Source organism: Podarcis filfolensis (assembly GCF_964270895.1).
Source record: "Podarcis filfolensis genome assembly, chromosome: 8".
NCBI lineage: Eukaryota > Metazoa > Chordata > Lepidosauria > Squamata > Lacertidae > Podarcis > Podarcis filfolensis.
Window position 1 is genome coordinate 63,314,736 of NC_139611.1, and position 17,355 is coordinate 63,332,090.

General features: G+C 46.2%; 1 protein-coding gene and 1 long non-coding RNA gene across 2 annotated transcripts in view; one reads left to right on the plus strand and one right to left on the minus strand.

The window, feature by feature from the left end:
• The window catches only part of LDLRAP1 (low density lipoprotein receptor adaptor protein 1), a 67,030-nt gene that overhangs the window by 44,303 nt on the left and 5,372 nt on the right, over positions 1-17,355 (plus strand). Inside the window, exons 6-8 of the mRNA XM_083625591.1 lie at positions 4,715-4,792; positions 9,799-9,929; positions 11,954-11,988. Of these exons, the coding sequence (XP_083481717.1) occupies positions 4,715-4,792; positions 9,799-9,929; positions 11,954-11,988 (244 nt within the window). The remainder of the gene's footprint in view (positions 1-4,714; positions 4,793-9,798; positions 9,930-11,953; positions 11,989-17,355) is intronic.
• LOC310767987 overlaps positions 1-17,355 on the minus strand; it is a 58,563-nt gene that overhangs the window by 28,721 nt on the left and 12,487 nt on the right. The gene's annotated exons all lie outside the window — the stretch shown is intronic.

The window sequence follows — 17,355 nt, forward strand, 5'->3', positions numbered from 1 at the left end:
CATGCTCCCTGGGTCTGATGGGAGTTGGAGTCCGACAACATCTGGAGGACATAAGGTTGCAAAAGGCTGATATATCCAGAAAATGTGTAGCTGGTGTATTTTGTGTGTGTGTGCGCACGCGCGCCTTTTGTTGTTGTTGTTTGACTTTTTCCCTAGGAGCAAAATGGTCTTTTTATCCCTCCACTTTTAAAAATCAAACAAACAAAAAAACCACCAACCAAGGCTCAGTCAATAAAATTTCAGATTGCTTTGCTCATCTAAGCACATGCTTGTTTATTTATTAAGTTGCTGTTCCACAGTTTTTACGGTATATCCTGCTTGATTGTTAAAAAAAGTGATTTACAAAAGGATAAAACAATGAAATTATCAGTAAAGATCTGTTAAAAACAACCATTTGAAACATTCAGAAGTAATTAGCATCAGCTAAAAAACACATTAAACTACACAACAGCATTCTACATATCTGGTTAGACTTGCCTAAATAAAAATGTTTTCCCAATTGGGCACCCCTGAGGACATTTGAGGACAGATATTCCTGGTCTAGGAATTTTGGGTCAAGGGTGGCAGATCTCATTTAGCTTCCCAGTACTTCATAGCACTGTCCTGAGGGAACTTTTCAGGGAATCTCACCATGTGCTACCATCTCCTGCGCCTGGGTTTAAAGTCTCATGCCTCCCTACTCATCTGCTGTTATCCAGAGGTCTCTTCCCTTAAATTATACCAGCAACCATCCCCTTCCTTGCTTTTATGCCTAAAATGGCCTCCCAGAACACTGATGCAATGCCACTTCACTCTTCCCTCCTCAAAGCCCATTTTCCCCACCCATGTATTTTTCTTAACCCCAATATTTGATCCCTAATGGAAAGAAAGGCGTGAAACAGATGTCTTTCCTGTCAGGCACAACTCACACATTTTCCTGCTACATCTTTTCTCCTTCACTTCTCTACTGAGATGCATGTCTGTCTTTGCAGCATTGATCTGCATGCATACACACACTCATGCACACGATGCTTCAGGCAGGCTTTTGGCGGAGCTTCTTAGCTTTTTTTTCTCAGGCACCCAGCATGTTTAGCTATTTAAATAAGCATTTGTGCCTCTCTCTCTCTCTCTCTTTTTTAATTTTCAAAACTTTACTATGAAGTTAAAATTATAGCCTGGTAAGAGATTTAGAATAAAAACAGAAAGGAAAAGAATGGAGGGTGGGGGAGAACTTCTACAAAACAAAAACAGCTTTCACAGACATTACCACGTAAAATAAAATACATTTTCAAGGGACTACACTATAAATTAGATGCTACAACAAAAACTAACCTGATACAGAGAGAAGACAAAACAAATGTTATGAATACCAGATAAAAGCCATATTTCACCCGGACTAGCCATTCCCTTGATTGGCCTGTCATATGAGTAACAAATAGCCACCAAATGGAGACACCCTGCACCCTGCACCCTTTGGCTGCACCCTGGGATACCCTTTGTTTATGAATCAGTTTCTCAGAAATGGCAATATACATGACTATATTAAACAAAAAAAGGAAAACCCCAAGTATTCCTTCCAGCCCTGTGAAATTTGTGTCTCTCTCTTTTTAAATAGAAAAGCCTATTCTTTACATATTAGTACATATATAATATTTACACATCGTTCTGCCCGGACACTGAGGTCCAGCGCCGAGGGTCTTCTGGCGGTTCCCTCACTGTGAGAAGCAAAGTTACAGAGAACCAGGCAGAGGGCCTTCTCGGTAGTGGCGCCCACCTGTGGAATGCCCTCCCACAACGATCTGACTTTTAGAAGACATCTGAAGGCAGCCCTGTTTAGGGAAGTTTTAATGACCAATGTTTTAATGTATTTTTAATCTCTTGTTGGAAGCCGCCCAGAGTGGCTGGGAAAACCCAGCCAGATGGGTGGGGTATAAGTAATAAATTGTTGTTGTTGTTGTTGTTGTTGTTTATTTAACTTTCACTCTTGAAGGTGACTTTGTGATTGTCACAAGGGCCAGCCAATCAGTGTTCTGCACCATCAGTCTTTCCTTGAAACAGGTGCCAGTAGCTCCGAGCTTCAGTTAACTTTTGAAATGTATGCATCTCTGGCCTACGTACGGTACCTGTAATTGCATTTACTCTCATTCACCTTTCACCCCTCCCCATTCTCCTCTATGTTTCTTATAGTCGCCTGACTTGCAGAAACTTACCAAGTGTTGCTCCTTCCATCTCCTTCATCTCTCTGCCAGCAGAAGTTTCCCTTGTTTCCCCTTCTTATTCCGGCCCTTCTGAGGAGCCTGACAGTTGGCAACACAACCCCTCTGCCTCTCCTCCCCTCGCCTGAAATCTAGTTTGCAAAGGCCGTTTGGGCAGAGGACTGTTTCTGGCTTATGGGAGCCTGTAAAGCACCGGGTATATTGTTAGTGCTGTATAAACTGTATTATATGAACACAGAAAGCTGCCTTAGGATGAGTCATCTAGCTCAGTGCTGTCTGCTCTTACTGGCAGCAGCTCTCCAGGATTAGCTCTCCTTTTATCAGCCCTGTGACCTGAGAGCCTTTCAACTGGAAGCATGGGGATTTGAATCCAGGATCTCCTGCATGCCAAACACTAGCTGGGCCACTGAGCCACCACCTACAAAGCCACATTATAGTATGCTTCAATGGGGGAATAACTCCCTTTTCTCTCTCTAATAGAAGCACATGGGTGGTTGCCTAGCAACCACCCTGGCCTAAGGATAAGGAGACATGTGGCTCTCCAGCTGTTGTCCAGCTATTGGTGTCCCTAACCATTAGCCATGCTGGCTGAGGTGGATGGGAGTCCATAAAAACCTGAAGGGTGCTGGAAGGAGCAAGGCGGGTGGTTGCTAGGCAACCTCCCCTCCCAAGTGTTTCCCACCATTCTCATCCATCACCGCCATCTCACACAGGCTCTGAAGAAATGCTGGGCCTTCTAGTCCTGGCCAGCTGTGTGGTGCCAGTGGAGGATATGTTGATAAAGAGAAACCATCTGTCCTTTTGTCAGCGATGGCCTGGTTAGCGCAGCTGCAAGCAAGATCGGCAGCTTTCCAGGCAGGCTGTAGGCTTGATTGGGTGGCCTTCCCAAGTCTTGGGGTCATGCCAGTATGAAAAGGCCCTCCTTGTCGCCTGCACATGTTCAGCAATTTGGCACTGGCAAAAGCTTGGTTGCAGGGAGAGAGATTTTGTTCCCTGGAAACCCCTTTCTCCACTTCGCTGCCCTCCACACATTTCCATGCCTAAGGTAGACGACAAGCAGTGCCCGTCTGCCCGCCAGGAAGCCCAGACCTCTGCAAATCAAATCTCCTCCTGCCAGACATTTACAACAGCCTCATCCTTGTAAGAGCTCTCTCCGGTATTCAGTTTGCTTTTGGAGGCTGGGGTTAGACCATTGGCATCTGGGAGTTGGGGACTGGTGTACATTATCTCCCTTAATTAAATCTTAATTTATTTTAACTGTGGCCTCATTTGTGTTTTATGTGCTGTTCAGCCACCCTGGCCAAAAGGCAGGATAAAAATATGAATTGAAATAATGCATCTGTAGCTCTCGAGGCCTTGAGATAGCACAGTCAAGCAACATGAATAAGGTCGTAGATTCCAGTCATGTAGAGATCCATTTCCATGCAGGAAAGGGCTTGTACTCTGTATCAGTTGAAATGTATTTTTTTTTCTTATGCCAGGTGATCAAGTGTGCCATTTGTGTTCAGATCACCATCTGCTGCAGCCACCTCCTCACAGCTGCTCTGGACTGCTCATTCTTTTCCCCCCCTTCTAGTGCTCATTTAATTTCCCCCCAATGCCCTCAAGGTAGGAATGCTCTGGAGCATTGTGGGAAATTAAAATAGCAGTCCCACAATGCCCTGGAGTCAAGCTGTGGCAGGGGCACTATGGGAAATTTCAGTTGTTGGTGTTCAGAGCATGGGCATAGCCAGGATTTTTGTTGGGGGGGACTTTTGTTAGGGGGGGCAGAGCCGACGTGATTGGTCAGTTAAGTAGTTCTATTGCTTTATTTGATGGGGGGCAGCTGCCCCCCCCTTGACTACACCCATGGTTCAGAGGACCATTTTTGCAGGGAAAGCTCCCCTCAGGGGCTAGAGCCAGGGGAGGCATTGGTTCAGATAAATGTTTATCATATGCGACTGGAATTCTTAAATCCCTGCGCTGGCTTCCACTGGTGTAGCTATGTTACTGAATAACTATATTATTAAATCCAGCCCGCTATTCTTATTATTTCTCTGTTAGGAACTTTGAGTCTCTCCAGAGAATAAATAAGGCAATAAAGGGTTTTTTAATGAAAAAAAATCCTAACAGAGAAAGCCACGCCACTTAAACCTTGGAGCCAAACTCTGCCTCTTGCCAGCCCAGTCAGTGTACTTGTGCTAGAAATTGTGCCTCCGATACTGCCGCTCATTTGCTCTGTACTTACATTAGAACTGAAGAGGATGTTGTAAAGCGGGCGGTGGGGGGGACGACCTTTTACAGCCTGGGTATGCTGGGTAGCTTTCCAAGGGCCCCATCCCAGTGGTGGACGGGGCCAGAGGGGAAAGTGAGCAGATAAAGAGACCTAAAGGGGCTGCATTCAGCCTACAGGCCAGAGGCCCCTCACCCCATTGCATGCAAGGTGTGGAAGCAGCTTCGTGGCTTGTTAGAGAAATCAGCCTTTAAAACTTAGCCACAAACTAAACAGTGTATTTGTCTGTCTTGTGTCCCCACCACAGAAAAGCGGGAAAAGGCCATCTCGGAAGGAGAAAGCACCAGCAGTCCAAGTTTGGATAGTTCTGCCTCATCAAAAGGATGTAAGTGGCTAAAGAAACAGATTCTGTTCAAAGGAAATGTGGGGTGAAATTGCCTGTCTTGTGTACCATGCCAGTCTGTTGGTCCGTCTTGCCCAGTACCTGCAGCCTCCCTCCAGGGTCTTCAGCTACTGAGATCCCATACGGCATCTGCTCTGCATGCAGAAGGGCCTAGGCTTAGTGTGGTTAGAATGGGGGATACCCTTCCAGAGTTAACACTAGATACATTACTTCTGGTAAATGAGCCACCATAGTTGCTAGAGGGCCATGAAGGAGAAGGAGAAGGAGAAGGAGAAGGAGAAGGAGAAGGAGAAGGAGAAGAAGAAGAAGAAGAAGAAGAAGAAGAAGAAGAAGAAGAAGAAGAGTTTGGATTTGATATCCCGCCTTTCACTCCCCTTCAGGAATCTCAAAGCGGCTAACATTCTCCTTTCCCTTCCTCCCCCACAACAAACACTCTGTGAGGTGAGTGGGGCTGAGAGACTTCAGAGAAGTGTGACTGGCCCAAGGTCACCCAGCAGCTGCATGTGGAGGAGCGGAGACGCAAACCCGGTTCCCCAGATTACGAGACTACTGCTCTTAACCACTACACCACACTGGCTCTCAAATTGTGAAAAATTGTGTCCTGGGCTTTTTAGACTCGTCGGCCCATGTACTATTTGAAACCAAAGGGCCGCATTGGTTGCCAGATTTGAAATATATTGACATTATTTTCAGCCCTCCTATTCTGCTAATAGCGTTTTCTGCTCCCTCCCCTTTTGTCAATCAGTCCAAATTGGGCTCTTCACTGCCAACAGTCCTCCCCAAACACCCAAAGGTTTCCCCCCCTTTTTTCTTTTTTAAATGAATTGATTTTAGAATGTTGTGTTACTTTTATTGTTGTTAGCCACTCTGAGCCCGCCTTCAGCTGGGGAGGGCGGGATATAAATAATTATTATTATTATTTATTATTAAATTCTGGAAACATTGAGATTTCTCCAAGCCTGCTAAAACCTCCTGATGTCTGGGTGGCACCTTTTTAGCTGCTTAAGGAACGGCACTCACAGTCCAAACACTGAAGATAGAGACAGTTATGAACTGTTCCTTTCTTAAGGGCCCTCTCTTGCACACATACACAAATGTTCACCATACAAGTCTTGCAGAAACTAAAGAGAGGGTGTGGGTGGGTACAGTTCCATCTCTGGTTGTCAGTGGTCTCTAGTAACTGAAAATCCTTCCCCCTCTCCTGGAGACACTCGGATTCAGGTGCATGTCATGTATACAGATGTCACTGACCCCCTGATTGAAATCCATCAAGGACTTAGCAGTCCTTTTGACCTCTGCGACTCCTCCATCATGCATCCTACGTGCCTGTTATTCCTCGGGGAGGCGAAAGGAAGGGGGAGGGAGGGAGGGAGCCCTCCACACTCCTGCAAGCAGCTTTCTGAAAACCGCTCCCAGGGACCCATTAAAACTCTTAGCGGTCTGGATTGTGCAGCTTGCAAAAATGGGGTCATGCCTTCCGAGTATTGTTTTTAAGCTATATCCTCCTTGCAATTGTCTGGTGGCAAAGGCTATCATCTAAAGCTTGCGTGGCACAAATAGCCTCAAATGAACTAGTGGGGCAGCAGGGAAGGGGGGGGCAAAGAGGGGACAGCCTGTCTTCTTCCCCTCCTGGCGGGTGAGATGCTGCAAAGTGGCACTGAGGAAGTCATCCATAAAAGGGGCTCCCGTCCAAAGCGGCTGCGTCGTATTGATCCGCATGTATATTTGATGGGGAAGAAATCCTCTTTAACATCCACTCCATTCCAAAAATGCCTCTCAGGGTAGCACAGATATAAGTCGACGAAATGGCTGGCTCTGAAGGGCTGGATAAACTTTCCGTGCCCAGAATCTTTAAATCTAAATAGTGTTTTTTAAAATTGGGTTTTAGAGTTTTTAGGGGGTTTTGAATGTTTTATGTAGTTTTGTAGCAGTTTTATGTAGTTTTATGTAGTTTTCTGGTAGTTTTATGTAGTTTTAATGTAGTTTTATGTAGTTTTCAATTTCATTGTTCCGCAAGGGACAATGACAATAAAGATAAAGATATCGAATCTGACCTCTGCTTTGGCTTTGTCCAATATCTTTGAATCTGAAGTTTGGGGTTTTTTGTGGGTCTTTCAGCCGATTTCAAAGTAGTTAATCTGCCTCTTGACAGATGCGGATGTTGCTGAAGCTTCGGTTACAGGTGCCTCCTGAGGTTCTGAAGGAAGGGCTGTAGCTCTGCCGCTCGCTCTGCATGCCAAAGGCCACCCCCCCAGCTTATTTTATTAATTTATCATTAATTTATGCCACTGACATTAATTTATACCCCACCTTTCCTCCAAGGAGCTTGAGGTGGTGTGTGTGGTTCTCTTCCTCTCCATTTTTATCCACACAACAACCCTGTGAGGTAGGTTAGGCTGAGAGACTGTGGCTGGCCCAAAGTCATCCAGTGAATGCCATGGCTGAGTGGGGATTTGAACCCTGGTCTCCCACTATACCACGCCAGCAGCAATCCCCAGCAAGATTCCCTGTCTAAAACCCTGGAGAGCCACTCAGTGGAGGCAATAGATCAGGGATGGGGGAACCTCAGGCCTGGGGACTGAATGCGGCCCCCCGTGCCTCTCTGTCTGGCCCTTGGGGGACACACCCTCCCAAGCTGCACCCTAAACCAGCCTGACTTTGCAACGTTTTTTACTGTTTTTGCCTGGATGGAATTTGTCCTCGAACACTGATAATGTTCTTGGCATACCTGCATGGAGGACAGAGATAGGATGTGGCAGTGTGAAGAAACTTGCCTTCTGTGCAAAGGTAACACTCACATTTATTTGGCCTTTGGCCTTGCCCACCATTGCCATGTGGCCCCTGGGAGGTTCCGCATCCCTGCTGTACATGACTGGCTCTAGGTATTCTGGTGACTAAGGTGGTATGAATCTAACAGGTAGTCCACACGATAAGTCACTTGGGACGTGATGCTTCTCCGTGAGGCCCTTCTTCGTGTGCCCCCTCCATGGGAGGTTGGGAGGACAGCAACACACGATTGGGCCTTTTCAGTGGTGGCCCCCTCTTGTGGAACGATGTCACCATGGAGGCACTGCTGGCACCAACTTTGTTTTTATGTGCCAGGCAAAGGGCTGCCCCTCCCTTCACATGCTTAGAAAACACAGGTCCAAACAGTTTTCCACTTGCCCATGCTTTCAAGGCACAGATCTGAGCAGTTTTGCTTTTACCACACTACTTTCTCCCTGGAAAACCCACTCTTTGGCAGTAAATCGGAACCAAGAGCAATCCATGGAAAATCCTTGCCATTTGCTCCAATGTGGAACTGTGAATGAGCCCAAAGACCTTTCTCCTTACCCAGACCCTTGGCCCTTCATGCAGCACATAGATAAACTATGGAATTCAAGTGATGGTCATCAACTTGGATGGCTTTGAAAGAGCCATATCCTGCATGAATCCTATCAATGGCTATGTTCTGCCTTCAATGGTGGGTGCAATATGGCTGTTAATGCAAGGGACTCGCAAGCAGGGCAAGTTGCTGTTGTGCTCAGGTCCTGCTTCTGGGCTTCCCATTAGAGTCTGGTTGGTCACCATAACAAACAGGATGCTGGACTAGATGGGCCTTTGGTCTGACCCAGCAGGCTTTCCTTATGTTCCTGTTGTGTGCACCTCACACCGAGATTAAGCTAGCACAGAGGAACTTTCCCAGTGAGTCACGTCACAGGCGAGACACATCTGCCTCTTTCTCACTCTGCCATCCTTAATGGCACCCAAAATCTGCCAGCTGACATCTCCCCCTCAGCTTGACTCCTCATGGAGGAGCCCGCAGATGAATTGGTGCCCCGCAGCCTGTCTCCAAAAACTCCCAACTCCTGTGCATCGTAAAGGATTTCTGCAATTCAAATATATGCTTATTTGAAAGAGAGAGAAAACAGAAAAGTAGGACATACTGCCAGTGGAATGCAAAGATGTGTTTTCCTAAAAGGTCCTGCAGGAATTTTCATTCATCGGAAAAGCTTAAGGATCTTAAATCGAAGCAGGATAGACTGGAAAGGGGTACTGTGTTGTGCTCGGGGCAGAGTATAAAATGGGATCAATGTGGTTGCTCTGCAGTGGGAGTGGAGGATGATGATTTTCTGGCTGAAGAGGATGAAATAAATATCACGCCACAGGCCATTAGGACTCCATCTCAGAGCCTGGTTTTAATACTGCTTCCTGGACCTTGTGAAGTAGTAGTAACAGAGTTATCTCTGATCATTTGCAGAGTGCCTGTATCTCTCTCCAGTGACAAGCCATGCTCAGTCTGTTCCCTCCAAAACACACAAACAGGCCACTTCCACACCATACATTTAAAGCACTGTCAGACTACTTTAACAGTCGTGGCTTCCCCCAAAGCATCCTGGGAATTGTAGTTTGTTAAGGTGCTGAGAGTTGTTAGGAGACCCTTGTTCCCCTCACATAACTTCAACTCCCTGAGTTCCCAAGGAAGAGGGATTAATTGTTAAACCACTCAGGGACAAGAAAATCTTAACATTTCAAAAGCTATTAAAAAACCAAATACATGTCTGTGCTAAAAGGGCAGCCCCCACTCATATGTCAGAGGGCCCAAACAGCTTGGTGGCAGCTCCTCCTTATAAAGCTGCTGGGGTGCAGCAGGTAGAACATGTTGCCCCTAGATGGTTCCAAACAATCTCTCCCCGATAGCCCCATAATCAAGTGGTATATAAATTTTCTAAAGACCGACCGATGAATCCAAGAGGATGTCTCTATTAGAGGCCATACATGGTGGAGAGGAATCCTCTAAATTAGCTGTGGAGAACCTTTGGCCCTCCCATTCTTACTAGACTACAAATTCCACCATCCCTGACCATTGGCCATGCTGGCTGGGGCTGGTGGGAGTTGGAGTCCACCAACACCTGGAGGCCCAAAGGTTCTCCTACCCTGCTTACAAACCTTTTCTCTCCTACGCCTCATCTTCTTTAATTCCCCCTTTCATTTCTGTCCACCTGCAGCGGTCACCACAGGGAACCTGTTAGACTTAGAGAATGTTGCTAAAACTCCCTTGACTGTCAATGCAAACTCCACGCAGTCAGACGGAAGCATCTTTGGGCCACATTCATCCGAAAACAACAACGTCATGTGGGTAAGTGTGTCGAGCGCTCATACTACAATCTTGGTAAAATGTGCAGGAGGAAGAATTCAAGTGTTACTGTGAGGAGGAGTGAGGAAGCTTTGGCTTGCAGTTTAGATTAACTGCAGTTTAAGGTTCAGACAAAGCCCTAAACTGTGGTAAATGTTAACTGTGGTTTGTTGAAACAAGCAATTTCATAAGCCATCAAACTATACATCATATTAAGCCACAGTTTCTTGGGTCAGAAGACCTGACAAGCTATGATTAATCAGAAGCTTCCCGGCTCCTCCTTGTCAGGAGGAGGAAAGGAGTGTGAGAGCCCGCTGCTCATTCTCATAATGAGCATAGTTAATATGACATCTGCCTGGTGGCATTTATCTTTCTCCTGGCGGCAATGTAACACAAAGATGCAGGGGAAACAGAGTGATAGATAAGCAAGGGACATTGGCAGGGTGCACTAGTCCTGGGATAAATAGGGTGTATGTTTGCATGTGGAGAAAGAGAAGATGAAGAATGGATGGAAGAATGAATGGCATGTATGAAAGAAAGAATGAACTGGATGAATGAAGTATGTGTGTATAGATGAAGCTTGTGGTGTCTGTGTATGAGATAAAGGATAAATGGATGAAGAAGGGAAGAGAGAGGGGGCAAGGGGATGGGAGGGAGAGAAGGGGGTCTTTCTTTGCACTTCTGGCTTTGGCCCCACCCATAGCCAACTGTGACACTGCCCCCCATGGGACTGCAACCCCTGACCACTTTTCCTTGAGGGAACACGGTCCCCAACTTCAAAAAGTTTGCCCATCACTGGTCCACACTGATAGGCAGCAGCTCTCCAGAGATGCACCTGGAGGAGAGGCTCTTTCCTAGGGCCACCTGGTGATCCCAGGGATTGAACCTGGGAAGTATAGTGTGTGTGTCTTCCCTTGTTTTGTTTAAACATCAGAAAATGAAGCCGTCCTCTGTCAGCTGGGGTTTTCAGACTTTCTCCCTGAAGGGAAAGCCTTTTCACTTTGGCCTATTTGCCAAAGGACCCCTTCAGCAGACAGTGTTGCCGATGAGTCTGGAGATTGTCCTCGGGATCTATTCATGGGGGCTGCAGGCCAACACTAATTGGTTTTGCATCAATGCCGGAAGAGCATTGTAGACCCAGAGGTGGGCAGAAGGTACATTGGGATTGGCTGAAAGAGCATTGGATGTTTTCCAGTGGTTGGGCAAGGAATTTTGATCCCCCAAAGTATAGGAGCAGCAGGACTGTTATACCTCAAGGGTATACCGCCTCTCCCCATGTGAACCAACCTGGACCCTGTGATCACCCTCCTTCGTGTGCCTCCCCCATGAGAGGTCCAGAGGGTGGCAACACAAGAACAGGCCTTTTCTGCAGTGGTTCCCTGTTTGTGGAATGCTGTCCCTAGGGAGGCTTGCCTGGTGCCTTCATTACATATCTTTAGGCGTCAAGTGAAAATGTTACTTTATAACCAGGTCTTCAGCTGATTAACATTCTATGCCCTTTTAAACGTATTTATAGGAGAGGGGGTTATTGGTTTGCTCTTGTTTTTATTACGTATTTTGTGTTCCCATTTTGTATTTTTATGTTGTGAACTGCCCTGCGATCTTCAGACGAAGGGAGGTATACAAATTTAATAAAAAATAACAAAAACTTCCCACTGAGGTTACCTGATTTTGATCATTTTATTTCATTCATAAAAGATTTCTTACCTACTCTTCATAATGATCCATGGAGGGTTACAACAGTATACAGATATATAAAGAGATATAAGAACAAGTGAAACCATTCCAGATAGAACAGACTGGACTAAGTCTCCAAGGCACCCCCCGGTCCCTCAGAACATTTTCCAAACTACTGCTTTTTATAGTCATTGTCGTCGTCGTCCCCCTTATACACACACCTCTTCTTTTTTAAGAAATTGCAAATAAAATGCAAAATCCACCCTGTAATGCTTGCCTGCTAGCTGGGAGCTGGGTAACTGTCATTTCAGATTGGTCTAATTTTCCTCCCCCTTCTCTTTATAACAAAGGCAATGGACGACGGACTGGATGAAGCTTTTTCAAGGTAATTTTCTTAATTTGTTTCACGAGTGTCTTTCCACCAGGGGACTGCCCAGGAAACAGACTTGATTAGTGACTGCTCTTTAAAAAAAAATCATTTTAATGTTTCTAATCGAAATTGTCTGCTGTGCTCTGACCCTTTCAGAGGTGCTCTGTTTGCCTAATTGAACGATGGGATTTGCAGCCGCCTGGATAAGTCAAATATTTTGATAACTTCTTAGGGCAGGAGCTAATTTGTGCATAAGGTGGGGAATTAAACTCCCTAAATGATGTAGCCCTGGCTAGAAGATGTTTGCCGTATGCATGAGCAGAGGTAGCAAATTGAAGGCGCAGTATTTCAGATCCCCACCTTCAGGCAGAGGGGTACCTCTGGACCCTTGGCAAGGAGCTCTATCAGCAATTCCTCCCATCAAAAAAAGAATCCCTTTACCACAGTAGCCACATTAGAAATCACAACACTTTACGTGACCCACGTCCAGGGTGAGGGCGAGGCAAGGAGGAAGGGAGAAAAATATTGCACGCCTTTGTGCTGCAGTAGAAGAACAAGAAGCTTCTTCCATGTTTGATTTCACTGCAATAGCGGCAGTGCATCACCAGATGCATAAACGTCAGACACTTCATAGTCTGATAGGTGATTTTTGCACCCCCGGAAATGGAGGAGGAGGAGGAATTTGGCCCACTGGCTGGTTTCTTAAAGGATGGGATGCAGGGACTGCTAGCTTCTTCTTCTGGTGCCCCTTGACCACTTCTTCTGGTGCCCCTTGCCCACCCTCCAGAGGTCCTCAGCGGCTGCTCCAAAATCATTCCTGTAAATTGTCTGGAGCGGGATTATCAAAATGGCGCCCTTGGTGTCTTCTCCACAAACCTCTGAGCCTCCCTCTCACTGCTCATTTGGTCATGAGGTGGTGAGGGTGGCTACATTTTTGTCCCTTGAAAAGTACATAGAGCTGATGGAAGAAGTTGGAAGAGGGACACTCTTCCAGCTCTATGTCTTGTCCAAGACTCTGATGAATTCTTTTGGATCCAGCTTTTATCCAGATACCTTGAGAAAACAGTGTGTGAGTGTGTCTGTATGTGTACATGCATTCTCTTTCTCTCTCTCTCTCGCTGTCTGTCTTTGTCTCTCAGACATGGTGTGTGTGATCTGGTGGCAAAGGGAGAAGTGACCACAGCACTTGCTCAAAATTCCAAATATGACCACAGGCCTAAAATGTTTGGCGGTCCCTGACGTGGCTCAGTGTATGGCAGCTTCCTCTGGCTCTGTGTTCCCTATGCATGGCCACATCGGCAGGGTGTTTTCTCAAGTGATGTTAAAAGCACTTGTTAGAACTTCCCGGGTGTCATTTCTGAATGTGGAGTGATGTGCAGAGATTCTCCTCCTGACGTAGGGAAGCAGGGCAACCTGGTGCCACTCAGCAAAACAACAGCAGTAACAACCAAGCGCCTTAAAAGTTAGGTGCATAATAAAAAAAATAACTACGTAATTAGAGCCTGGCTGCTGGATGAAACCAAAGGCTCTTATTCTCGGAGAGGCCAGCCAGATGCCTGTGGGAAACACACAAGCAGGGCATGAGCACAACAGTTCTCTCCCCACTTCTGATCCCCAACAACTGGTACTCAGAAGCATTGCTGCGTCCGAAAGTGGAGGTAGGAGCTGTTGACAGCTTTATCCTCCTTGATACGAAACCCTAAACATGAAGTTTTTCATTGTACTCAGGAGCTAAGGTCCAAAATCTCAGGTATCAGGTTCATTAAAAACCACAATGCACCATTAATGCAACCCTTAAAATGTAAAGCCTCATTTAAATGCAGCGCTGCAAGCAGCTGACCACCATTAAGGCTGAAACAGCGCAAAGTATTTATTATTATTTTTAAGATGAAGCATTGAACTCGGAGCTTTACTAATGCAGAAGTAACGAAATGTGCATGTTTGTCATTTTTACGAACACATTTGGGCAAGGTTGTCAGCGTACAGTGTTCTCTGCAGAAAAAGAGACAGCCCTGGTTGCCGGATGGTGCTGGTTCTCCTCTGTGGTGCAACTTGAGAGGGGCACAGAAGATGAATCCAAACAGAACAAGTTATTAGCAGGGACGAGACCCTCTGGCCTGTGGGAAGGGGGAAATGTGGCCCTCCAGGCCTCTCTACCTGGCCCTTGGGAGCCTCCCCAAGTCACACCTCCACCCTAGACAAAATTCCCTCTCCTCAGTCCATACCCCTCACTCACATAGCTTCAAGTCTTTTTGTCTGGAGGGGATGTGGAGAGTGAGAATGCCTCTTTTTGTCTGGATGGAGAGGGGTGTGTGTAGAAGCCTCTGACTTTTGCAGGGCTGGAATGTAGCCTGCTGTACAAAGGCAAGAGTTGCATTTCTTGCTCCTTCTCCTTTTTGCCTCTGCCCGTGCTTACCCCTGGCTTACAGCGCCTAGAAGGTTGCTCTGAGTGAAAAAATGCAGAACCTCTGGAAGAGGTTCCCCAACCCTTGTGGGAGAGCAAACCCCTCCCCCCCAAAAAAAATCTCCCAGCTCAAAGAGCAGACAGAAATTCACTAGATGCTAAAACGTCTCAGAATTTTCCGACATTTTTTTAAAAAAATGATTTAATTGTAAAGGGTGTATGGTGATATGCTGTGGCTTCTATTGAATCTGAGTTGTGCTGTCTTCTGCCCTGAATGTAGCCTGAAATACTGATCCCTAGGAGCAGGGAGTGTTTCTTTCCTCTCCTTATATGCATGGCTCTGTGGGGAGCTGGCTGTCTCCTGCTCCTTCTCCTCTACCCACCCACCTCCATCTTCATAACAGCCAAGGGGTAGAAATTCAATTCAGTTCACATTTAAAGGCAAGCCTGCCTGCTTGGCACTTTCAGAAACCATACAGAAACCAAAACACAGCCGTGCTTCAAAATTCCCATTTCTCAAAATTTTGCAATTCTGTTCTCCAGCTAAGTAATGTGTACAGAAAATGCATAAACCAGGAACATACGAAGCAGACTTTATACTAAGCCAACTGTGCATCTACCTCAGTATTGTCCACACTGACCAGCAGCAGTTCTGCAGCGTAAAGTGTGTCCCAAAATTAATAGGTTGGTGAAGATGACATACAAAAATGCATTATATTAGGGAAGTTGTATTTGCAATTCTATGTATGTTAGGGGAAATCGCATAGCAAAACATCTGTGCATTAGGAGAAAGGTGCCCCGATAAGCAGATCATTTTTATGAGGCCTTTTTGGGGGGCAGGGAATGGGGGAGGCAAACTGATTTGGAAATGTGAACTGAAGCCTGGAAAAATGAGAACCAAAAGCCTGAATCATCAGATTTGCTCATCCCTACATGGGTCATTCAGTGATTGAAACTCCCCACTTTGGAGAAAAGGGCTTAAAAGCAGCCACAGGTTCCTCAGCCACAGCCATCAGGTTGTAGTGCCAGGGATAACTCTTCCCTGTACCATTTCTATGACAGAAGCCTGCTAATAGCAACACCTTCTTCTTGCCTTCTCCATAGCTAACAGCAGCCTGCAAAAGGGAGGGCGATTTTAAGTGAAACCCCTAAACTGCAGCATCCTAAGTGTAACAGTCTATCTGGCCCAGTTTGCAACCAGTCTTTCTACTTCCCACATACTCAGTGTTTGCATGAGAAGGTTAACAGAACAGTGCTGCAATTAAGTAATCCTAATGGATATGCAAGTAGAACTTCCAGTGTGTGTGTGTGTGTGTGTGTGTGTGTGTGTGTGTGTAATCTCCCTTGCCCCGAAATTTCTGGTGATGCCAGCAGACGCTGAACAGTTGGGATTGCTGCTGCCATTTCCAATCCCTTTGCCACTGTGCTGCTGTCCTGAGGAGTTAAGATTCCTGATCTCGTCTCCAGAAACATCGAGTGCTGCCATGAGCAACTGGAATTTAATGCAGACAGTGCTGGAGAGACGTTGTGGCGGCCTGTCCATACAAATCGCCCCGCAGGGAGGCAAATTGAGACTTTCCAATGTGGCACTTCGTATATATATATTTGCTGCTGCTGCTTTTGGTCAGTGTGGCCTTTTGCCTGTGAGATGTGGCCTCAGCTAATGATGTGTCAAGTTCCTGCTAGAGTGAGTGGTCTGTGCGTGGGTATAGCCTAGCAGGGAGTACCTGGCATTGCTTGGGAATTCAAAGAACACACCCACCCCCCGTGTGAATTTTAAATAAATAGGGTAATTTGTGAGTTTGGGAACTGTGCATACACACAGAGAGAGACATACATGGCTCATTGCATTCAACAACATCCAAACATCCAACCAGATCGCCCTGGGATGCCTGCAAATGCAACAGCACCTCTTCTGTCTTGGACTTGGCAGAAACTGGTATTTAGAGACATACTGCAAAAGGTCCATCCTGTTTTCTACCACTGCCAGTTACCGTATTTTTTGCACCATAACACTCACTTTTTTCCTCCTAGAAAGTAAGGGGAAATGTCTGTGCGTGTTATGGAGGGAATGCCTACGGGTGGCATGCCTACGGATTTTCCTCCTCTAAAAACTACGTGCGTGTTATGGTCAGGTGCGTGTTATAGAGCAAAAAATACGGTAGATGCCTCTGGGAACATGGGTGTAGCCAGGATTTTTGTTGGGGTGCGCAGACCTTTTGTTAGCTGGGCAGGCCTTTTGTGTGGGTGGGGAACCTCAGCTATGTATTTTTATTTATTTTTATTGATTGGGGGGGCAGCTGCCCCCCCTGGCTACACCCAGGTCTGGGAAGCACACCAGCTTAGATAGCAGCAGGCTTCCCCCATGGTTTCTTCCAAACACAGAGGTTCCCGTTACCTGTCATCATCACCACATTTTGTGGCAGAGAAGTCCGTAAGTTGGTTCTTCTGGATAGAAACCAGAAGGGACCTGCAACCAACACCAGATTTTCCCTTTGGTATCCACTCTTGAGAACAGAGCATTTTAGAGCTAGTTATCTGACCAAACTCTCACCAGTTTCCTTAAGAAATGCCTTTATTGAACTGCATTTCCAAGTGATGCCCACTCATTCTTGGATGCGTTGCTACAACAAGGTTCCATATGCAGACAGACTTTGTATTTCTGATCAACCTCATGTGGAAGACATCACTCATTTTCCATTAGCCTTCTAACCCCTTACATAGAGACCAAATAGATCGCTTTCTGAACCTTTGTTCACACCAACAAGCAGGTACACCCCAGCAGAAATAGTTCGGTTTCTTTTGAGTGACAATAATAGCTTTGTAGGAAACAGTGACCCTCTATGCACTAGCTGGGGGGGGGGAGGAAAAAGGGCTTCGATAAAATTGCTATAAATCATTGTCGCACGATCAAAGCCTAACCTGCCTCACAGAGCTGTTGTAAGGATAAAATGAGACTAAAATGGGACTACGGGGCA